A 24,575-nucleotide genomic window follows, 5' to 3' on the forward strand; every position below is an offset into this window, starting at 1 on the left:
AGATGCTCTGGCTTTCAAATCCAAAGTCTTAGCTACCATTTAGAATGGCAATTTAAATAAAAAGAAAAGCAGGGGTGGGGATGGGGTGGGGAGATAAAGGTGAGGTGTGGTGTTGTGTGTGTGTGTGTGGGGGGCGGTGACGGAGATGTAGGTAATCTTTGGGGCTCTCTAGCCAGTCTAGAAGGTGGAGCTTTAGACTCAGGGAAAGACTTTATCTCAGAAAACCAGGTGGGGTACCCTCCACACACAGAGAAGTACACACATGCATGCACAGCACATACAAGACATACACCACTCACTACACTCACACGCATGAATAAAACTTAAGGGAAAAAAAATCAGATGAACATTTTCAGGCACAGATAGTTTAATCTGGAAAATTCCATTTGTGAACATTTTGCAAAAAGGAGGGATTTCACAATGGGAACCCGAGAGCAGGCTGATCCAGTCTCTGACAGCACCAGAAGAGACACACCCCATCTATCCTCTTCCCAACCCCCGCCCCACACTATTTTGGCTGCCCTTGTACCTTCTGCCTTCCTCAGTGAGCACGGCCACCTATACAAGTAGTTCTCAACCTCTGGGTCTCGACCCCTTTAGACTCGAATGACCTTTTCACAGGGGTCACCTAAGACTATTGGGAAATCACAGAGATTTACATTATGATTCATAACACCAGCAAAATTACGGTTATGAAGTAGTGACGAAAATAATTTTATGGTTGAGGGTCACAGCATTAGAAAGGTTGAGAACGACTGACCTAAAGACTACAATCCTGGCACTCCGGGCTACTCAGAGGGTTGGCAGCCACTGACATAGCTCGACTCTGTCCCTCTCTAGTCTACACCTCGGTTTGCACGCCACCTCTACCCTGTCTGTCTCAGACGTGAACTTTGTAGATTCCCCACCAACCAGTTCCAGACATTTATTTCATAGATTTGAGTGCGAGTCCAGAACATGGGTCACGCACACAGGCAACTGTGTGCCAGGAATCCCATCAGGCAGTGCGAAGACCTCTGGGAAGGGTATCAAGGTCAATAGTCCAAACTGGGAAAGTTTAGAAAATGAGAGGTAGAGGCAGAGGGTCTTCCAGGGCTGAGGGTCCACAGGGGCCCAGGCATGCACTTGTGAGAGATCTAGGAAACACACAAGGAGGCATAGCGTGGGATTTAGATTTGAATCTCAAAGGCTTCATTAAATAGGTGGGTGGCCTAGGGCAAGCTATTTGTCCTCTCTATTCCTCCCCATATACATGGGGTAAAAAATAGTAGCATATGTCTCATAGAGTTAATCAGATCAACACGTTTAAATGCTTACAACAAGGCAAGCTGTGGCCTTTTGCTATTAGTGTTGGGGGGAGTATGTAGGGAAGAAGACAGTAAGTTTTCCTTGATGTCTCCATAAAACCAGAAGAGGTCATTCATAATGTCCTTGACTGCTCCTCCTGGCTCTGGAAGCACCGGGTATGGGATCCAGAAGGCTAAGCTCAAAGCCGGGAAGGTAGAGAAAGGCCCAGAACCGTGACACCCTCCTCATTTACTGAGTGGGTACTAATGTTGGAGATGGAAGATGAACGCAGGAAAGCTACCCTTTTCTACCTTTCTCCCAGCTTCCCACGTTGGTTTTCAGCGTCCCTGGGAGTGCCTGTGGCTGAAGAAGTCCCCTAGTGCTTCAGCAGCTTGGCTTCTTCCGCAGAGCCAGTCTCTAGGTCAGGATGCTAGCGGGGAGGGGGAGGGGGGGATGCTGCACCTCCGGGACCGGCGCGCGCTCAGGCCACCTCGGCCCTTCTAGCAGGCGCCTCGCCTGTGGCCTGCGGTCAGTGTGAACTACAGGGCGTGGGCCGACAGGTCTGGCTGTGCCTGACTAGGGTTGGGAGCGGGAGGAATCTCGCACAACGTGGCCCAGAGTGGCTAGGAGAAAGGGACCTGCGTGTCTGCAGGAGTCCCCAGCCTTTCCTGGCGGCGCACGCACCGCACCGGAGGACATCAGGCCCGCGTCCCAGACTGTCGCCGCGCAGGTACGTGTTCCCGCGAGCCAGGCTCCTTCTATATTGCCGCGGTCACGGGTCGCTGGCTTACCAGGGCCGGGAGAAGCGTGTGGGAGGTCTGCTGGGTTCTGGGTCCTGCTCCGGAGCGCAGGGTCGGGTGTGCGCTCGGGGCCAGCGGAGGATGCGGGAGCGGCCGCGCGCAGACGCTTGTGCCGAGCAGAGGCGGGCACACCCCCCAAACAACACCGTGTGCGTGCGGTGAACCCACAGAACTGACTGTAACCGAAGCCACCAGGGAATGTCTGTCCTGGAGCGCCGGCGCCTCCCGGTCCCTCTCCTGAGTCCGGTGTCTCCTTATGCGGTTGCCACCGGGTTTAGCAGCCGCCCCCGCGGCTGGCTCTGTGGCCACCTGGTAATTTCTTCACCCTCAAAAAAAAAAAAAAAAAAAAAAAAAAAAAAAAAAAAAAAAAAAAAAAAAAAAAAAAAAAAAAAAGTATGAGACCTCTAACCCTTCATTTGCCCAGTTCTGGTGATCTAAAGATTGCACTGGGGTCTTTTTCTATTCATACTCGAGTCTGCGTGGCCCTTCTTCCAACAGGCTCTGGTTCCGCCTCAAAGGCTGAGACCCAAACGGTTCCCAAGTCTTCACGTTCTGCTCAGGGAGGGGAAAGCTGGCCCACCACCAGTCAACAGGAGCAGTACCAACACTTGCTGGTTTGAGCCCTTAAATCTCCTCTGGTTATCAAATGTCCCAGAGAGAAAGCTGTGTCCCGGGTCTGGATGAAGGAACAGGTGGACAAAAGCGTGACAGACGCTGAGGGCAGCAAGCCTTCTGGGTTTCAGCACTGGGTTGGTGCCAATGTGCCAGAATGGCTTTGGGCATGTCTTGCTGTGAGGGGGGTGGGAAGGATACCTGTGGGTAGATGAATCAATCCTAGAGTTTAATGAGGTGGCATGTGGCAGTCGCTTGCCCCCGCCCCCATCTGACACAAATCTGAGACCATAGACAAGGCTATGACTTGCTTCATTCCTTCTGCCTCCTGCTTGCATCTCCACCTCTCAACTCAGAGGCAAGTGTCCAAGAGGGAGAGAGGGGAATTCCCGGGCTCCATGGGCTGGGCTGGCTGTATAGGGACTGCTTTGAGTTTCCTGGCCAGTTTCAAAACTTCATGGCTCATTCAAAGCCACTTCTGTTCATTAGAGTTTGGGGCTCCTCTTCCTCTTTTTTGTCTTCTTCATCCTTTCTCTCCTCCCTGTTTCTCAGGGGGTTGGATGCCTGCCATTCGTCTCCCCCCAATCCCAATGCCCTCCTTTCAAGCCTCAGTTGACCCTTCTGAGAAAGGGACTTGCCTCTAGAGCTCTCTTTCTAGTGTGGTGATGAGACCACCGGGCAAAACTTGCACCTCCAGATAGATGCCAACTCTGAGAATCCCCCTCCTCACCCACCCTCTCTCTGCGGCAGCTTCTGGTTGAAATGCACACTGTAGGAAGAGGTTTATCCAACAGGACTAGAGTCAGGACAATTAAGTCAGGACTGTTAAAACTGAGATCTCCAGGGGCTTAACATCCAAATTCCTGTTTCAGCCGGTGGACCTCAGTCTCTTTCCTTTCCCTTTCTGAACCTTCTTATATTGCAGGGAAATAGCGATGACAATGCTCACCTGACAGAGTGAATAAAAAAAAATTAAAATTAAATAACCGTGCAAATGAGCCCAGTATATGGTAAACCCTAAAGTGATTTCGGAGATAGTAACACTAGTGTTCCCATTAGCCATTGCGGCAGAGCAAGCCACTTAAAGTGTATGAGCTCAGCCGGCTTCTGTGGGAGGAGGAGTCAGTCTTCTTTAAGGGCGTGACCCATGATAAGTCAACTACGACCCAGTGGGTGGCCCCACACATAGAAGTGTGGCTCATACTATTCCCATAGATCCGAATGGGCTCTCCCCCCACCCCACCCCCACCCCCGCCCCGAATAATGAGTAGCAACACGTGAAATAAATGCAAATCCTGGAAGAATTAAAATGTACACGTCTGAGTGACTGAAGAATCAGAATAAATGTTGATAGAAGACAGGATCAGCTCCTCCAGCAGGGTCAAAGAAGGTTGTATACACATCTCAATCGGTTGACAGTAACCAATCCCTGCAGCTAGTACCAGAAGAGAAAGAAGTCAAGGACAGCTGTACTAAGGCAGCACAAATTGCATTCAATGGGGCATAAAGAAATGAGGGCAGGAAGTTGGGGGAGAGATAGGTAGGTGGAAGTGGATCTGGGAGGAGTGGGGGGCCTGGAGGTGAATGTGATCAGATTGTACTGAATCTCAAAGAACCAATAAAAGGTATTATGTTCCTGAAGAACAAGACAAGCGAACAAACAAACAAAGATATTCACTCAGAACACTTGTTTGTGTTGCTCTGCTTGTGAGTCAGACGGATGGCCCATCTGCCACTGGATCACACACTTGTATAGCAGGAGTCTTGTCCCAACTGTCAACTGGGAGTTCACTGGGGCCATGAGCTCTTGTCTCAGTTGGTAAATGCCCTCCAGTTTAGCACCTAAATGTCAACAGTAATTCTCTCCAGAGATAGGGAGTGGGAGCTGCCTGTTCCTTCAGGCTGCACTCGGAAGCTAGAACAATATTGTCCCCATTTAATTCTGCTGCTCTGGCTATCACAGAGCCCATCAGGCTATCACAGAGCCCATCAGGATTCAGGGGCCCCCTCCCAGCAAGATAAATATTGAATAAATTGCAGACATCTTAGAATTACTACAATGCGATTGTCCCAGCATCGCCCCCTTTCCTTCCTTTTGGGCGCCTTGAGTTAATTCATCTTAGACAAAGATGAAGGGTGAGGACCAGCAGTGATGCACAAGTCCATGACAAGGACGTTATTAGAGTCAACATCTTTGGTCCCAAGTCGGGGATAAGGGCGTAGACATCCGACCTGATATCTTTTCCAGCATCCGTTTCTCAGGAAATTTCTAAGGCATCAGTCCCCACTCTCTGGCAACCTCGTGCCTTCAAAACCAAGAGGGAGAAGCTAAAGGAAGAGTAACTTGAATTTTGGAAAAGAGAATTTAGCAGGTGGCCCTGGGTCAAATGTATTGAGCATCTACGCAGTACCCAGAAGTCTGTTTGCTTTCAGGTTTCTGCCTGTGCTTGGCTGACTGTTGTCATACATTACTGGATCACTAATTGACGAGATAGAGCTCTCAGAGTGGGTAGGCAGGAAGTGTAGGGGAGAGTGCGGCAGACCTGGGTTGCCATGGCAACCTAAAGGCCTGGGGTTACTCTGGCCTGAAGCAAGAAGGATGCTCAGACAGCTTCCACCCCCTCAGACCACAAACACTCCTGGCTTGACGTCTCTGGCTGGGCTACAGGCTTTTGTTGTGAAGTATATTCACCCAGAGCCAACTCACTACCCAACACCTGTAGAAAAAATTCTCACCCTCTTCCCTCATCCACAGCCTGTCTGTCTCCCCGAGTCGTCAACTTCTGACTTCAGTTTCAGACATTCCAGACTTTAGACAGGCTACAGAAGATAGGAGTGCAGAGTCTCTCATGCACTCACACACTTGAGGTACTCAAGTACATTTTCCTTGGTAGAGGACAAAATGGACCCAGGTCCTCCATCACAGAGTTAGTTGTCTAAAGGGTTAACTGGGAGGCTGAGAATATAGCTCAGAGATAAGAGGTCAGAGGTCAGAGGTCTACAGGGTTGTGGTATTAGTCCCTAGCAGCTCAAACAAAACAAAGAAGGGCGTGGGCATCCAGAAGTCACCATGTGCCACAGGGTTGCAGCCTGTGAAAAGTCCAGTGTCTTACACGTGGTGATAGCTCAAGGTTTGCAAGCACATCCTGTATCCCCTCGATTTGTGCTCACCTGCCATGGAACTCCCCGCTACCCTTTTTCCTGTGTGAGGAGACCTGGGCCAGCTCTCACGGTCATAATGAGAGAACAGGTTCACCTTTTAGAATCACAAGTCAGCCAGAGAAGGACAAAGAAGTCTCAGGGAAGGCTGGTGTAGGAATGGAGGGGAGATTGGTTTGCCCTCTGGGCTCAGGAAGGGGTGCATAGAGGAGCTGGGGTATCGCAGCTGGGCAGGGAAATTTAGATAAGCATCATAACCATTCAGAGGGATTGCTGAAAACACAGCCTCCCAGATTCATCGTGTGTGTGTGTGTGTGTGTGTGTGTGTGTGTGTGTTCATAGGCCAGGGGTAAGGCATCAATCAGAGCTCTGGAGCTGGAGTTACAGGTGGTGAGGAACAAAGACTCCCGACTCATGAGAATAAGCACTGGCGTTATTCAAGCAGAGCACTGAAAGCTAGGAGTTTATAATATTACAGCCTTGCAGTGCCCGGCACCATCCTAGAGAGGTAAGTGGCCAGTGCACAGACTGCAGGCAGAGAACAGGTTTAATAACCGGAATGTGGGTCCCTTCCTCCTTGTCCTCAAGTGACTGAGTAATGGGGAGGGGGACACAGTCTATCATGTCTGTTACTTATGTTTGCCTGTATTTCAATGAAGGCCATGGGTGGATTTATTTTGACGTCTTACATCCTGCTTTTTTTTCCTTCTTTTTTGATCTTCATGTACATGACTTCTGCAAGTCATGAGAAAAACTTGGATGCTAATACTTTTCTGCTCTAAATGTCTAATCTAGAGGAGCAGGCGTCAGTAGGAACAAGAACTTTCTGTTCGTTGGTTGCTGGGCCTCAAGCTAGTTTTTGTTTTGAAAACAAATCCTATTATTTTCTTGCACAGATATTTGTGGATACCTAGCTTTTGCTGTTATTGGTTTTTCTTTAATATTTTTTATTTTATGTGTATGATTCTTTTGCCCACATGTTTGTGGGTGCACTACTTGTATGCCTGGGGCACTTGGAGGCCAGAAAAGAGTGTCAGATTCCTCTGGACCTGGAGTTACAGACAAGTTGTAGGACTTGAACCTGGGTCCTCTGGAAAAGCAGTCAATGCTCTTAAGTACTGAGCTATCTCGCTAAGGGCTCAGGGTTGTTTTAGGTTGGTTAGTTTGTGTTTTAAGACAGGGTCTCATGTAGTGCAGGCTTTGTGGGACTCGATGTGTAGACAAGGTGGCCTCAAACTCACAGAGATCCATTTGTGTTTGCTTCTCAACTTCTGGGACTAAAAGCATGTGCCCTCATGTGCAGCAAGATGCTCGCCTCGTCACATCCAAGGAGATCCAAAGTGCATCCAAACATGGAGCCATCTCTCTAGCTGTGAGACCAGGGCAAGGGTTGGACTCTGCATTCAGTCACCCAGGGGTTCCTGAGACAGCTACCCCTGGGATCATCAACAGGTGCTTTTGAATAACTGGGGAAGGGAGTGGCCTTCAAGATTGGGAAGAAAAGTATGGAGAAAATGGTGAGGTTTATGTAGGGGAGAGAACAGAGGCTGGAAGACAGGTGGGTTACAAGTTGGGTCACACAGCACAGGAGGCTAAGAGTTTGAGGAACCTCCTGCTTCACTTTCCAGAATTTTGCTGCCCATGCTTGGCTCTTGGGGGCACAGCTCAAAGCTCACCTCTACCCAGAGGCTCCATCATTCCCACCCTGCCCACACACTGATGACTGGTCCATGTGGCTTTGTTTCAAGGCTTTAGACCTCATCCTGGTTGGGGTTAAGGTAGAGGGCAGCATCCAGGTCTCTTGTCTTCTTTTCCCTAACCCAGAATGTCTAGATCCTCATCCCAAGGCCTGTGATGGTGTTACCTTTGCAGAGACGTAAGGCAGTGGTTCTCAGCCTTCCTAACGCTGTGACCCTTTAATATAGTTCTTCATGTTGTGGTAACCTCCAACCCTAAAATTATTTCATTACGATTCTATAACTGTGATTTTGCTGCTGCTATGAATCGCAATGTAAATATCTGATATGTGACTCCTGTGGAAGTCATTAGACCCTCAAAGGGATCTCCACCCACACATTGAGAACTGCTGACTTACGGTTCTAGGCCAAAGGAACTAAGGTTGCTAGTAAGCTGACATTAAAATAATGAGACATTCTAGTGCCAGGTGGGTGGATGCGGTTTGTCACAGGGGTCCCTGAAAGTGGAAAGGAGGGAAGAGAGAGAAGACATGCTAACAGGAACAGCAGTCATGTGATGCAATGTGAAGAGGGTCCAGTCCACCACTGCACGTTCTGGAAATGGAAAGATGTCCACAGTCTAGGGGGTTGGAAGCTTCTAGAAACTGAAAAAGATGAGGTGACCCCTTTGGGCTCCTTACAAAAAAAGGAATTCAGCCTGGGGACAGATTAATTTTAATCCAGTAAAAGCCACGTGGACTCCCAAAGTTGTAAGATGAGAAATGTGTGTTGTTTTTAAGCTATCCTGTTTGTGGCTATCTGCTTTAGTAGTGACCGGACCAGGAAAGCACCCTGGTCTAAAACCTTATGTGGCGTCAAGACAACCCTGCATTAAAACCCTAGTTCACATGTTTACCAGCTGTGTAGCCCCGAGCAAACCGATGTCTGTCTGAGTCTCATTTCCCTCATTTATAGAGCAGGAATGACCCTGTAGTATAGGGTTGTATAAGAATTTAAACAGATTTGGTCGTTGTGGTGCCCACCTTTAAGCTAGCACTCAGGAAGCAGAGGCAGGAAGATCTCTGTGAGCTCAAGGCCAGTCTGATCTACACAGTGAGCTCCAGAACAGTCATGTAGGTGGACCCTGTCTCAAAAAAAAATTTTTTTTTAAAGAAGAGCATGCAAGATGTCCCATTAGGAAAGGGACTTGGCTGTGCATGCATGTTGAAGGAGTTCAATCACTAGGACAGACCTGAAAGTGGAAGAAGAAAATCACCTCCACAAAGTTATCCTCTGACCTCCGCACACACTGGGTGGCACAGGTACCCACGTACGAGCACAGTATATATGCTTTAACCTAAAACCAGAGCAGCCGTTGGCTGGCAGCCACATCTTCAGTGCAGATGGTGAGGTGCCCAGGCTCTTCTGGAATCCCCAAGAAGGTGCTGGAAGAGAAGAGTCTAACATTTCGGGCCATTTGTAGTCCATGCCTGGCCCATTTTGAAACCACAGCCCCAGCAGGAATCTAGGTGACATATGCAGAACCTCCTTGAATATAAACATATGCTAGATATCACACAGCTCCCAGAGACACAAGTCAGGAAAGGCTCCTTGCAGTCATACTGCAGAGGGCTGACTGATTCCAGGCACTGCTTACATTGCCAGAGCCCCTCAGCCCCTGCACCCTGATTAGCTTCAAACTGGTGGAGCAATTTGAGTCTCTCAATATCCTGAGGATAATAGATGGTGCTTCATTACCATTGTCAAGTTGATCTGCCCAGCCTCTACCTTGGCTCATCAGAGGGCAGGACAGGAAGTTCTAACTACAGGTTTACCACCACCATCATCATCATCTTCTCACTGGTCCTACTAAGTGATAGCCACTTTGTTGTGTCTCATCATCTTGGAGCTTCACAAAGTCAGAAATGCTCAACTTGACCCTCAGGTCTGAGTCAGACCTGTGCTCCTAACCCTCCAACCTGTGCCAGCCTCCATGTGGCCATGGGGTTGCTCCCATATGCTGGAGACCTTACATGTAGCCCTTAGGGCTACTTATGTTGCCTCCCACGCTGCCTGCATCTCTGGGGTGGGTAACTGAAGGAAGGCCTTGTGGCTCAGGACTCTGTCTCAGAGTACACCTTTGCTTCAAAACAAATGGCAGCCAGCAGCCGCCAGAGCAGCCGAGGAAAGTTCACAACTTTCAGAGGCAGATCCCTGAAGTAGATTTTTATGCTGAGGCACAAGAGGGACAGGGCTTAGTCCAGTGGGGTCCATGGTCCTTCACCACTGCAGTCACTGTGACAGGGTATAGTGGAGAGATGTAGAGAGATGTAGCTTGTCTTTGCCTACTGTGTGGGCTCTTCTTTCTTCCATCCTTCTCCACCCCGTTTTCTTCCACCCTTCTCTACCCCGTTTTCTTCCACCCTTTCAACCCCCTAACACTAGATAAGAGAGGAAAATGGGTAGGTGGGAAAGGAGGCTACCATCAGACCACTTCCTGCTGATTAGGGGTATTGTGTTCCTTGGGGCAAGTTTGTTCTTCACCATCAGGATATCTAATTTCTTGTTTCTTTGTGTGTGTGTGTGTGTGTGTGTGTGTGTGTGTGTGTGTGTGCAACTACTCAGCAAACTGAAACCACCCACCCACCCCAAACCCATGATACCTTTTGGGGCCCTGACATTTATATAACTTCTGAAAAGTCCCCAGGATTCACACAATGGCAGAAACTATCTGCAGCTGGAAAATTCACACCCCTGCTAGAGCATGAGACAAATCATAGTCAACTGCTATGGACAATCTGAAGCAGCTCCCATACCTGGGATTAAAACAAAAACATTCTTATTTCTGCTTTTTTTTTTTTTTAAGAACCCAAAATTTCTGAATTCTCACTGCAGAGAGATATGGTGATGCTTGTCTCAACATTCCCATGGCTTAGGCAGCAGGATCGTGAGTGCAAGGCTAGCCTGGGCTACATAGTCAAGTTTCGCTCACCCAAGTTATATAAGAGACTGTGTCTTTTAAACCCAAAGGAGGGAAAGGAGAGACTAAAGAGATCCACAGGTGACAGGCCTGGTCCCATCAGCTCCTCCATCTTCCTCTCCCACCCTGCCCAATACGGTGGGTGGCTTCTCTTCACATTCTCTACAGCTGAAGGGCAGGAGCCTGGAATGGGGGCAGGGCTTTGTTTTTCTTGGTGCTACGGCAGTGTGTGGCAGGCTTATTGCTATTATATAATTGTAGGTTTTATTGGAGACGTTTGTAAAGAGCAGAGACTTATGGGGCCTCTGGGGTTCGTGAGGCCACGGTGAAGTGCCACTACTGAAGATAAAATCCCAGTGCCAAAGTACCCACAAGGACTTTTTTCTCTTACTATATGGGTATTTCATAGGACATGGACTAAGAAATCCCTCCACCAATGTGCACAAGGCTCGGTGCGTTTGCTGGGGCTGCCTATTCCCCCCAGCAATGTGCATTTGCTGGCAGAGGTAGGATATTTTTCTGGTCCCTGGGTGTCCTGGAGGAGGTCCACAATCCTGTTACTGGTTAAAGGTGTGGGTGCAGTGTCTGTGTGTCCTGCTGAGCTGGGCCACACTGCAGGGAGGACCAGAGGTGCTCTCTGTAACCAGGTATGACCCAGGAAGCAGTCAGGCAGTCACCACCAGTCTTATATTCTTCCCTCCCCCGTGTGACACCATGGACAGCCAAGTACACTGGAGACCCCAGGCATGACATCTGACTCTAGCAGATGGCTCTCTAGAACAAGTGGCAGCCTTGTTGTAACATAAGACCTCCAATTAGCAATTGATGTGGTGATGGTTGAAAAGGTCTGTTATGTGCTAGTGTTTCTGGGCAGAATCCTCAGCCAACACTGCCCTATATAGGTCTATAGCCCGGGTTTTTCCACATGTAACTGAGGGGCTGGACTGGAGAACTTTCTATAGTTTAGCTGGTGTGGTAAGCTGGCGGGGTTCTGCTTGGTCAGTGCTCAGAGTACATACCCTATCCTTCCCAGAGCTTTGACTCCGACATCACTGCTTTGTGGGTCTGCAGAGAAGGTCCCATTTGCCCATCCATTTTAGTGTTGACTAGGGAACTTTGCAGAACACTGATTTGTTCAGACCATTTAATTAGGCTAGAGCCTGCCATTGCATACATTTAAAAAAAAAATAGGCTCTGAGTGTTTTCTGACAAATGTGGCCAGGGCTGAGCCCCACTAACAGAGATGTTAGTGACTGGGAGGAAGGGTTTGAGGTTAGGAGTGCGAACAGTCAGGTTTCCTGTTCTTACCTGTTGCTAGTTTGCCAGCCAGCGACCACAGACCTGAGGGGCTTCAGTGAAAACTCCAGGAGTGGGCTTCAATGTTCTGTGTCTCCTGGTGTCTGGTTTGTGCCTGAGGTGGTGATAAATAGAATTTAGGTGCCCAGCTCCTGCTGAGCCCTCATTCCAGGGCACCTGTCTTAATTCAAGGCTCAGTGTTTTCCCAGAGGCTACTCCCTGACTCCACCTGGAGCATGCAGAAAGCCTAGGGTGTGTGAAGGGATCCGCTCTGCCACCAGCATCCTCCTGCTGATGGGTGGTTCCTCAGCAACCGCCCAGCCTGACACCAGATTGGAGTTCACATGATTCTGCCTCAGCTCAGGAATGGGTAGCTTCCAGCTGGGGATTTTCTAGATGAGCTGGGAGGTTTTTTTTTTTTTTTTTTTTTTTTTTTTCCTACAGGAATCGAGAGAGGGAGAGCTCGTCCATGTGCAGGGTTGTCCAGGCACTGCCAAGTTGAGCCATAGGAGTACAGCTGGTGGAGGTTTGAGGGTAGAGCCTAGTCGGATGGGCTGAATCAGAGCTGACTCTTGCAAGGTTCTCTCTCACAGAACTCTCAGGGCTGCTGAGGGTGGACCTCGCTGCCGGCTCCCCATTTCCTCAACTGGCTGTGGACTCCTCTCTGCCTTCCGTTGCCTTCCCAGGAGACTCTAGAAAAAACCAGTGTGGGTATGGGGCTGGATAGTTTCCAAACTGACCCACTTGTGGGGCTGAAATCAATTTAATAGCTCAAGACCTGTTCTTAAAAAAAAAAGAAAGAAATGGAAGAGACAATGCTAGTGTGAAAAACAAGCATCAGGTAAGCATTTCTTGGGGGAGTTTCTTAATCCACGTGTGTGCATGTGTGTGTGTGTGTGTGTGTGTGTGTGTGTGTGTGTGTGTGTGTACAGGGCCACACTCTCAGTGTATTTCTTGTTATTGTCTGTAGTGTATTTTTGTTGATTTTTTTCAAAGGTAGCAATTGAATACCTGGTTGTTTTTGTTCTGGATTCAGATTCACCCTGACTTACTGTGTAAGCTCTAGGACCTGGTTCAGCCTCCTTGGGCTTCAGGTTCTATGAAATGGGTTAGCAATGCCAGCCCCACCCAACTTACAGGGATTTGCTAAGACTCTGAAACTGTTACAGGACATTAGAAATGAGACTGAATTGTCTTTGTTATTGCAGAAGCGAGACTATTTGGGGGGAATGGGAATATAAGAAAAAAAATAGTTGATTTCTATTTCTTCCCAGGGGAAATTCCTTGTAAACTGGTCTTTGTGGGACAACTGGATACCCCAGTTCCTCTGGAAACAGCCTGTGTAAATGTCTGGAGGCTTGGCCAGCTGAGGGAAGGGAACCAGGCATATAGGAAGCCTCTAGCTCTGTGGGCTGAGGCTCTGAGTGGTCCCTAGCACCAGGAGATTCTGTCTGAGTACATGCCAATGTGGTATGCAGAGGGATGGGTCCTGGGGAGAGAGTTATTTAAGAGCCAGGAGAGATCCAACTCTCTATCTCTAACTCCTACCTGGAAGCAGCTTCTATCAGAGAGTTGCTTCCTTCCTGTCAGGGTTTCATCTGGTCATTAAAACCCGTGGTGATATCTACCTGATTGGTTTGCATGAGTGTAAGGATCTGTCTCTAGGTGTTGAGTCGCCTTCTGTGCGTTTCCTCTTAGTTTCTCAATTAGATGGTAAAGAGCTGTTTCCACCACTTTCTGCACATCCCTCCACTATGGGAGACTAAGGACAGGGGCATAGTAAGTCACACCCTCCAGGAACGGAGGCTAACCCACTGCAAAGTTTAAACCTGACCTGCCATATTCCAGCTATGGGATTTTCAGGGGGCTGGCCTGTCTCTGACCATCTGGGTTCTCATCGAAGAGGTGGAATGACATAGAGAACTGTGCCTGGTTAGCAGAGGACTCCATGCAAATGATCCTCAGCCTTTCCACTTAGAAATACGTCTGTGTCTAAGACAGCATTTAGTTTTTGGGTTGAGTTTTTGAGAGAGAAAGCTCTCCGGGATTCCAGGTAGAAGCAGGACAGTCCTGGGAAGACATGGCTTCTACTGTGGGGCTTCACCCTCAGAAGTGGCAGGAAGGTGAGCTGGCTGTGATCGGGACCCTCTGTCCAGCTGAAGCAACCCTAGAAATCTCTCTGCCTCACTTTCCTACTTCTGTTGGTGACATCACTACTCTAGCACCCAGCCTCAAAATCCTCACCCACCTACCTATGCACCCATCCCTCCAACTCTGTCTCCTTTCTCATCTATGCCTCACTCATCAACACTTGCATCAATGGCATCTACCCATTCATTCATTCATTCATTCATCTCCCTACTACCCACATTCCCATCCATTCATCCATTCATTCATCTGCCCACTCACCCACATTCCCATCCATCCATCCATCCATCCATCCATCCATCCATCCATCCATCCATTCATCTGCCCACTCACCCACATTCCCATCCATCCATCCATCTATCCATCCATCCATCCATCCATCCATCCATTCATCTGCCCACTCAACCACATTCCCATCCATCCATTCATCCATCCATCCATCCATCCATCCATCCATCCATCCACCCATCCATTCATCTGCCCACTCACCCACATTCCCATCCATCCATTCATCCATTCATTCATCTGCCCACTCACCCACATTCCCATCCATCCATCCATCCATCCATCCACCCATCCATCCATCCATTCATCTGCCCACTCAACCACATTCCCATCCATCCATCCATCCATCCATCCATCCATCCATCCATCCATCCATTCATCTGCCCACTCACCCACATTCCCATCCATCCATTCATCCATTCATTCATCTGCCCACTCACCCACATTCCCATCCATCCATCCATCCATCCATCCATCCATCCATCCATTCATCTGCCCACTCAACCACATTCCCATCCATCCATCCATCCATCCATCCATCCATCCATCCATCCATTCATCTGCCCACTCAACCACATTCCCATCCATCCATCCATCCATCCATCCATCCATCCATCCATCCATTCATCTGCCCACTCACCCACATTCCCATCCATCCATCCATCCATTCATTCATTCATCTGCCCACTCACCCACATTCCCATTCATTCACTCATTCATCTGCCCACTCACCCACATTCCCATCCATTCATCCACTCATTTATCTGTCTATCTACTTCCCACCCAGGAACTTGACACACTTACTTGTCTACCTACCTATTCATTTAACAATTCCTGAGAAGCTAGAGGACCAAGCATTGAAGAATCTCTCCATTTCCCTTACCACTCCATTCCTTTCTAATTTGTTGGCATTCTTGTCTCCTCCCTGGCCATGTCTGCTTTATATCTACATGTTTCACAGCAAACTACTTTCAGTTCCCTAAAGGTACTCATTTTCTCTCTCTTGCGCTTGATGGCATGCACACATTTTCCACAGGCAGAAACTCCTCACTCTTTGGTCAGCTCTTCCTCTTTCTCTTAGCCTTAGTCTGACTGTTGCTGCTCTGGGAGGTTTTCCTTACTGCATTTGGCTACCTCCAAAGAACTCCTACAAAATCTGGTGCTTGTCCTGAGTTTACTTCGTTTATCTGCTCCTCTTCATGGGCCTAGAATGAAGTTGGCTGTTAGGGCCAGTGTACAGTGTAGTGCCTTTATACAATGGACATTCAGTGACTGTTCTAGGAAGAATATTTGGATGGATAGATAGAGGTGGGTGGCTGAATGGATAAATGGCTGGATAGATGATGGATGGTTGATGAATGTATGAACAAATGATGGATGAATGCATGGATGATGGATGGATGGATGATTGATGGATTGATTGATGGATGAATGGATGGATGTATACATGACTGATGGATGGATGAATGAGTATGTGGACAGATGGATGAATAATGGGTATGGGATAATAGGGGATGGATGAGTGAGTTAGTGAGTGGGTGCGTGGGTGAATGGGTGAATGAGTGAATGATTGGACAGTTAGTTTTTTACTTGGTTAGATTTGTGGTTTGGAAGATAGCTTTTAGGTGGTGAATTGTAGACATGGGCCTGACTTAAGGCAGTTGCAACTGACTTCAGGAAAGAAGTCTTGATCAAGCCTTCAGGCCTGGTGAGAGAAAGGAAGAAAGAAGAGATACTTTCAAACATTTAGTTGAAAATTCTAGAAGTTGGCAATTTACTAAGTGAAGGATGATGGGAAAAGCCAAAGCCTGTCCATTCATGGTGAATAACTGGGCAAGGGGAGACATCTTTTCTAAGGACAGGTTAGTGGACAAGATGTTGGGCCAAGTCTGGACCTCACTGAGCATGTCCTGTGGTATGGCAGCCTCCAGCCTCGGGAGAGCAGTGAGAGGCATCAGTGTGTAATGGGATTGGAAACACGGAAAGTATGTGTGGAATACCAAGAATGAGCCGACACTGAATGTGACAAGGGTGAAGAGACACCCTTGCATCCACCAGACACTCCCTCTCTTGGCAGTGCTTAGTGCGTGTGGCCTTCCTGACTTCTGGGCTTGGAGGTTCCCTGGGGGTGGGAGCTCTTTCTCACTTTATTTAAGTCCCTCGTGTATGTAGCCTGACCCTGTGAACACTGTACATGTTTTACAAATACCTGCTCCAGGAAACCTGGAGGTACTGGACTGTTGGGCAAGCTGTTTCTTTGGACCCACATTACCTTATGTCTTAAATAGAAAAAAAAAGACACACCCCTCCCCCCCAAAAAACCAAAAACCAAAACAAACAAAAAACCAGGGTTGTGAAGGTGCAGACAGAGTACAGACATGGATCCTTAATGCAGGAAACACTTTGCAAGCTAAAGGAACAGACACAGGAACACTGGCAGTAACCACCCCATGAGGGCCACTGGGAGAAACAGAAACAGTCTAGAAATGCCCAGGGCCTGTGCCCTTGTTCTGCCCAAAGTCCCCGCTAGGTTTTAAATCCCTTCCAACTGCCTCTGCTCCCTGCCTCTGGAACTCATGAAAGATGGCTTGCTCAGAATCTGAGCCCATGACCTTCTAGATTCTTCTGGTGCCTCACTACTCAAAAAGTGTGACCCATGGTCCAGCAAACCTGCATCTCCTGCATCTCCTAGGAGCTTGTTTGAGATGGAAGTTTTTTTAAGTGCCCCTTGAAACTCTGGAGTACAAGACTCTGCAATGTCTTAAACCTTCAGTGGGTCCCATTGCAGACAGTTCAACAACTGTTGTTCTTTTCGATCCTACATGAACATGGGAGACACCTCAGCCTGACTGTAGTCAGTGCTGCTTCTTGGTTCTGCAGGCTCGAACATTTCTGACTATGGTTGTGAGAAGTAGCTTACTGCTGGCTTAGGAAAAAGGAAGCTACAAACCTCACCCCGCCCTACCCCACACGGCCATACACTCACCACTCGTAAACAACAGAGTGGGGCCTGGTGACTATCAGGGAATTTCCAAGACCTGACAGGACATGTTTCAAGGCCGAGGCTTTGTCTGCTCTAGTCTGTGGGATCTTGAATCCTGTGCTCCCCCCCCCCCAACCCCTTTTCTTTCCCATTTCATGTGATGTATGTGTATGTGTGTGTATGCATGTGTGTATGCATGTCTGGTGTGTCTCTCTGTATGTGCATTCTTCATGTGTGTGTCTGCATGTGTATGTATGCTGTGTGTCTATGTGTGTCTCTATACACGCGTATTTCCTTGTGTTTGTGTCTGTGTGCATGTGTGTGTGTGTGTGTGTGTGTGTGTGTCTGTAAGTGTATCTTCATGTGTGTGTCTATCTATGTGTGCAGCCCCAAAGTTGATGTCAAGAAACATCTCCAGCCAACTTCCTCTTTTATTTATTAAAGTAAAGTCTCTAAATCAAACACAGGACTCCCTGAAACAGTCGGCCAGCTTGTTCTCTGCACCTCCTATCTCTGCTGTTCAAGCCTAGAATTATAGGTGGTTTGCCATGCCCACCTGTCATTTACGTGTGTTCTGGGGGTCTGAACTCATCACTTGTATGGCATGTGTGTGAAGGTCACAGGACAACTGTGGGACTCCGTTCTCTCCTTCCACCATTTTGGCCAAGGGGCTTAAACTCAGGTAATCATGCTTGGTGACAAGTGCCTTTGCCAGATGAGCCATCTTCACTGGTCCAGGCCCCCCTCTTTTGAACTCCACTTTCCTCACCTGAAAAAATGAGAAATGACTCTTAGCTAGTCATCCAAGAAGTCCCTAAGTAGCCCATACGGCAAGGGACGGGAGTGTCATTTATCAGTGACAAATGGAAAAGACCTCTGCTAAGTGATAATTTTCATCCCCAGGAAAACCGGCCATGAAAAGTCACACAAGTTAAATAAATAAGACATAAATCTGAAACGCTTGTGAAGTCATCAGACCGGATAATGAGATGGAGACAGGCAGTGTGTGTGTGTGTGTGTGTGTGTGTGTGTGTGTGTGTGTGTGCGTGGATGCATGCTCTAGGTGGGTGCCAGGGAAGATCTTTCCAGGAAATGAAAGTTACCATACCTCCGGTAGAGAAGGAGCAGGTGCTGTGGTGGGTTGTGCCACAGTGACTCGAACTTTGGGAAGGAATAGCTAGACAAGATCCAGGTGCAGGGACTGAGGAGAGGAGGCAGGTTCTGTGTCCTCAAGGTGGGGGTGGCAGGCAAGGTTGAGGAGCTGATACAAGTTGTCGGGCCTCGTGGATCTGGCAGGGTGCTTGGATTTTAGTCTATGTGTGAGAGAGGCTGCTTCTGAGTGTGTAAAGCAAGGAGGGATTTGGATGCTTCTCCGGAGGGTTGCTATGACTGGCGCGGGCCTGGGTGGGAGGGCTGTGATGGGGTTGAGTAGAGGCAGAGAGGAGAGCTAGGGTAGAGGCTGGAGAGGATCTGGAGGTGCTCCTGAGGAGAGAAGTCGGATGGGGTGAGAGGAGGGAAGAGCTTGGGTGGAGGAGGGGGCCGGGCTTCTTGTATGAATTAGAGGGAGTCAGAATCCAGGTGAGAGAAAGAGTGGCTTTCGACTAGACCCATCTCCTGCTCATTTAAAAGTTAATGAGAATTCTGGTCCCTTTACCCAGGAAAAGTGATTACACGGTGGTCTACCTTGTCCTAAGGGCACATATCCAACACCCCTGCAGATGCAGAAAACCACAGATGTGTAGAACTGACTTCTGTTTACACCATGAGTTATCAAACATGTATGAACTTATACCCATGATACAATTTAATTTGTATATGAGACACAGGGAGAGGTGAGCAACAACTAGTTATAAAGTAGAATAATTACAGCAGGATACTGTAATGAATTTATGTGAATATGGTTTTTCCCTTTCAAAATGTCGTTTTGTTTTTAGACAGAATTTTACTATCTAATTAGCCCAGGCTGGACTTGAACTCGCAATGATCCTCCTGCCTCTAATTATTGAGATTATATATGTGTGGATATGTTTCACTACTCGTGTGTGTGTGTGTGTGTGTGTGTGTGTGTGTGTGTGTGTAAAACATACGTGATTGGTGGTATTTGTTCTCATTATTTAAGTGTTTAAATGACTGGCTCTTGCTCTGTACCTCAAGGTGGCACTGAAACTCCCTGCCTCAGCGTCTTAAGTTCAAAATTCATCAGTGTGCTACACTCACCCATTCTTTTTTCTCTCAATCACAGTTAACATTCGGTGGCTGAGATCAGGGATACAGAACAGGGTCAGAGCAGGTGACTGTGCATAGTTATCTACAAGGATACAGATCAGGGTCAGAGCAGGTGACTGTGCATAGTTATCTACAAGGCTGAGAATGACCTCAGAGCTCACCGTGGTAGTCCTCAAGCACCTTGGGACTGGAACTGTGGGGTGCAGATTTCTCTGGGCCCCTTCTCATAGATTGGGCCAGCATCTCTGTTCATCTCTGCTCTGGTGGTCCACCCTCTAACCTAGCTCTCCTCTCCACCTCATCTCTGCCTCTATCCAAGCCCATCCCATCCCTCCCACTCAGGCCCATGTCAGGCAGGCAGGCAGGCAGGCAAGCAGGCAGGCATCAAGGCAAGAAGTTGGGAGGTGGTGAGGAGAGCTGGGGTATTGGGGTAAAGGAGAAAGCTTGGCTTTGGAGAGAGCTACAGGAACGTGGAGCCTTGTGATCTGCTGAGACTTGGTCATGGTTTCTTGGGGGTTTTCCTCTGGAGCCCAGCTAGCCCTCTGCTTTCTGAAGAGAGCACAGAGGCCAGTTGTAGGCGTCACACAACAGCTTACTTTAGACTCTTCAGCCAGGTAGACTGTAGGTTTTACAGGGGGAGGAAAATCAGTACTTGGATAGGGGTATGGTGATGAAAAACTCTGAACACTCACGGAGCCGTATCACCTTCCCGATGACATCAAGCGTGAGCATTCAGGAGCCTGTGGCAGTAAATTTCACAAGGAGACAGCAAATACCTGAACCTAGAAGGGCTCCTTCAAGGAATATAATGCCAAAAAGCCTCAAAACCGCCGATTTGTCAGAGCAGATGGCACATGGCACGTGCTGTCACCCCAGCACTGAGGAGCCCGAAGAAGAAGGCTTACGAGTTTGACACCCCAGTCCGTGCTACACGGTGAGACAAAGCTGTTCAAAAATCGTAACAGTAGTAAAGGCTAAAGGAGAGAGGGAAAGTGCTGCTATAGCCCAGGGAGCTTTTTCCAGCTGAGAGAGAAGGTTAAATCAGTAGAACAGTTCAAGCCTCTACTGTTTTGATAGGCTAATTTACCAAATACACTGGCAACAAACCATTCCACACTACCCTTAGGTATGATTGTGGTCTGAAGTTCCCTTTGTTACGTTCTCAATGCAATAAGCAACTCACTAACTTAGTGAAGAAGCAGAGCATCTTTGAGTCTTCCTTTTGCCCCTGATAAACATTGCAGCTCACCCGCTTTGTCCCTGACAGGAGGATTACCGTGCAGCCTCCCATCCATCCTCCTGACGCTGATCAAAAGGGAAGGTTTTGGGTTTTAGATGTATTTATTCATGTATTTATTTATTTATTGTCTATGAGTACACTGGAGCTGTCTTCAGAGACACCAGAAGAGGGCATCAGACCCCATTACAGATGGTTGTGAGCCGCCATGTAGTTGCTGGGAATTGAACTCAGGTCCTCTGGAAGAGCAGTCAGTGCTCTTAACTACTGAGCCATCTCTCTGGCCCCAGGGAAGGTGTTTTTAATCCTCAAATTCCAGATGAGGAAACTGAGGCTCATAAGTGGCTAATGACTCACTACTTTAGGCAACTGCCTGGCTCTGGCTTGACATTCAATTCTTATAATCTCTAGTCTAGAACCTTGTCCAAGATACATCGAGGAGATGAGAGAGAGAACCCAGGAAACTCGGGCAGGGACCTGTATAATAAATATCCTTTATTCCTTGCCAAAGCACAGAAGGATGTGGACCAGGGCATTTTTTTTTTTTTCTCTTCTCATGCCCTGTGGAAAGGTCCCTGGAATGTCTGTGGCCTCACTGTTTGGTCTAGTTACTACAGTCTTATGATGTTAGACTGTTATTACTATGTAAGATGACAAAGCCCTGATGCTGTGTTCAAGTTTAAAACACACTTGCCTCCATCTTCCTTTGGGGAGCCAGGATCTCCTTCTTACTTCCATTGCTTATACCAAGGGGGCAGTAAAATAAATAAGGACAAGAGATAAGCAAGGGAAGGCAGGGATGGGGAGCCATACGCTGCACCTTGGTGTTCTGGAATGTCTCGTTCTGTTGCACTGGAGTTGCTTGGCTGTTACGGCTTCTAAATGAATATGGCATACAGAACGGTGCCTGACAATGACAGGAGTCACATAGATGGCAGTTGTGGTTACTCAAGCCTTTTCCACCTTGACTCCTAGGGTCTGCCTACCATCAACGATGTCTAGATCCTGATACATTTGCATCACCTTGTATAAACAAGATGGCCGGAGAGAGATTGGCTCCATCTCCAAGCCTATGAGGAGTAAGGCCCCTTCTGGCCCAAAGATGGGAAACATCACTACAGAAAACTCCTCACTCTCATGCCCCATCGACCACACCATCCACCAGACACTGGCCCCAGTGGTCTATGTGACCGTGCTGGTGGTGGGCTTCCCGGCCAACTGCCTGTCCCTCTACTTCGGCTACTTGCAGATCAAGGCCCGGAATGAGCTGGGAGTGTACCTGTGTAACCTGACCATTGCGGACCTGTTCTATATCTGTTCACTCCCCTTCTGGCTGCAGTACGTACTCCAGCATGACAACTGGTCCCATGGTGACCTATCCTGCCAGGTGTGTGGCATCCTCCTCTATGAGAACATTTACATCAGCGTGGGCTTCCTCTGTTGCATCTCCATCGACCGCTACCTGGCTGTGGCCCACCCCTTCCGCTTCCACCAGTTCCGCACCCTGAAGGCAGCCGTGGGTGTCAGCGTGCTCATCTGGGCCAAAGAGCTGTTGACCAGCATCTACTTCCTCAAGCACAAGGAGGTCATTGAGGACGAGGACAAGCACCGAGTCTGCTTTGAGCATTACCCTATCCAGGCCTGGCAGCGTGGCATCAACTACTACCGCTTCCTGGTGGGCTTTCTCTTCCCCATCTGCCTGCTGCTGGCCTCCTACCAGGGCATCCTGCGCGCTGTGCGCCGCAGCCACGGCACACAGAAGAGCCGCAAGGACCAGATCCAGCGGCTGGTGCTCAGCACTGTGGTCATCTTCCTGGCTTGCTTCCTGCCCTACCACGTGCTGCTGCTGGTGCGCAGCCTCTGGGAGAGCAGCTGTGAGTTTGCCAAAAGCATCTTCAACGTCTATCATTTCTCCCTCCTCCTCACCAGCTTCAACTGTGTAGCTGATCCGGTGCTGTACTGCTTTGTCAGCGAGACCACTCACAGGGACCTAGCCCGCCTCCGAGGAGCCTGCCTAGCCTTCCTTACCTGCTCTAGGACAAGCAGGGCCAGGGAGGCCTACCCTCTGGGTGCCCCTGAGGCCTCTGGGAAAAGTGGGGCCCAGGGCGAGGAACCTGAATTGTTAACCAAGCTCCACTCAGCCTTCCAGACCCCTAACTCACTGGGAGTGGGAGGGCCCTCCACAGTTGGGTTGGCCTAGCTTGAGTCACAATGTTTATGAGACTAAGTTAGGTCTGAGCTTTCACCAACGGGCCTTGTGGTCTGGAGCTTGCATGGTGGCTGTCTCCTACTTTGCCATGTACAGGTGCCTCTCTCCTCAGGAAGGAACCATGGTCTTCAGACACAGCCAGGTCCCTCTGGCCCCTGGAAGCCTGCTCTGTGTGCTGAGCCTGGGCCCTGCTCAGTGTGCGAAGGAGCCCTGTCTTTTCTCATGTTCTTGGCGGCCACCTGGGCTACAGATGGGAGGGAGTCAGAATTGTCACTTCCAGAAGGTTTGCAAAGAGCAGCAGGCCTGGGCTGTGGAGAGGAGTGTAGGAATCTGCCTGTTCACCTGCCAAGCCTTCCAGTGCCCCTGCTGTCACAGATGATACCAACCCAAATGTGCTGTGGTCTTGTGTGACACAGGAAGCTGTTTTGTCACCATCAGTACTTGAGCTTGCCTCTAAACTAGTCTAGACAAGAAGACTGGTTAAGGTGAAGAACAGGGGTGCGGTTGGGCCACCAATATTGGTGACCAGGGATAACAGCAGAGAGGCAATCAGGGAAGAAGCCCCAGCACCAGACACATCCCATTTTTCAGGGCTCGTGGAACAGATTTCCCAACCCCAAGGGCTGATGGCCAATAAACCCCAGGGCTCCCTGGAGAGATGCCAGGGGACGTTCAAAATGTCATACTAAAGCTTAGTAAGAAGACGCAGGCCTGAAGCTGTGTCCCTAGCCAAGTGCCTGGCACAGGCTTTTTCTAATTAGCTTTTTTTGTGTCCATCTGGTCAAAGTGCCAGACCTGAGAGCCTAAGGGAAAAGAGAGAGAGAATATAAAAAAACAGTAGGGTGTCCATGGCAACTGTGTGCCAAGACACTGATACCAGGTCATGTGACTGCTGTCAGGAACTCCTACCCTTCTTCTCCCCATGCACCACAGAGCATCCAGCAGCCTTTGAGAGGAGTCTGACAGTTTCCCAAAGTTCCTAGGTACAATAAACTAACAACACACACACACACACACACACACACACACACACACACTCACACACACACACACACACACGTGATCATGTCTCCTGACCGCAGGTTTGGCTCACACTCCATTTTGGTATAGGAGAGTTGGCAGAGATGGCTGCATGCCAGAAAGACCTACACCTACCCTAGCCTGGGTCCGTATGGGGCCGTGGTGATAGCTAAGTGTTCTGTGCCTCTTCATCCTGCAGTATTTCCCTGTTTCACCTGAAATCCTGGATTCCCACTGGCCTGGACTGGAACAAGCTAAGCCCAGTTCCCCTTACTACGGGAGAGCCGTATTTTTGTATTGTCATCTCTCTTATGCCAAGTATCCCTGTGTTGGACTGTGAGGTGGGTTTATGTAGTGACTTCAGTCTGCAAATAAAACAAAATAACCAATCATAGCAGAGTGTGTGCAGTTCTTATAGTCAGAGACTCTGCCCATACCGGGAAGAGCCGATGTGTCCTCGAAAAACCCCATATAGAAAGGTCCATGGGCAAGTTGGGGGCTGCCCTTGAGTGCCTAACAAGCAGTCAAGCCCAAGTATGGGGACAGTAGGGTTTTCTCTTCTGCCTTGTTGCAAAACCCATATATCTGTGCAGCAGGTCACAGAGCCACTCTGGGTGCATCTGTGCAGGGTGTGTTGTTTCAAATGCATCCTGGGAC

At 48.8% G+C, this 24,575-nt stretch overlaps 1 protein-coding gene across 3 annotated transcripts; it reads left to right on the top strand.

The window, feature by feature from the left end:
- Positions 1-1,620: 1,620 nt before the first annotated feature.
- On the top strand, positions 1,621-24,309 carry Gpr68 (G protein-coupled receptor 68). Of its 3 annotated transcripts, none has more exons than XM_076921406.1 (2): positions 1,621-2,017; positions 21,665-24,309. In XM_076921406.1, exon 2 carries the CDS (start codon positions 21,762-21,764, stop codon positions 22,887-22,889), a length of 1,128 nt encoding a protein of 375 aa, XP_076777521.1. In that variant the 5' UTR covers positions 1,621-2,017; positions 21,665-21,761; the 3' UTR covers positions 22,890-24,309. The 3 variants fall into 3 exon arrangements, with proteins under 3 accessions (XP_076777521.1, XP_076777519.1, XP_076777520.1); XM_076921404.1 differs by lacking the exon at positions 1,621-2,017 and adding an exon at positions 12,274-12,651 and having other exon boundaries at positions 21,665-24,298; XM_076921405.1 differs by lacking the exon at positions 1,621-2,017 and adding an exon at positions 19,972-20,386 and having other exon boundaries at positions 21,665-24,298.
- The last annotated feature ends 266 nt before the right edge of the window (positions 24,310-24,575 follow it).

This window comes from Arvicanthis niloticus, chromosome 23 (assembly GCF_011762505.2).
Source record: "Arvicanthis niloticus isolate mArvNil1 chromosome 23, mArvNil1.pat.X, whole genome shotgun sequence".
Lineage (NCBI taxonomy): Eukaryota > Metazoa > Chordata > Mammalia > Rodentia > Muridae > Arvicanthis > Arvicanthis niloticus.

Bases quoted from the DNA above. Each gene is read 5' to 3' on its own strand.
- Gpr68 (XM_076921406.1), top strand. From the start codon at position 21,762: ATGAGGAGTAAGGCCCCTTCTGGCCCAAAGATGGGAAACATCACTACA.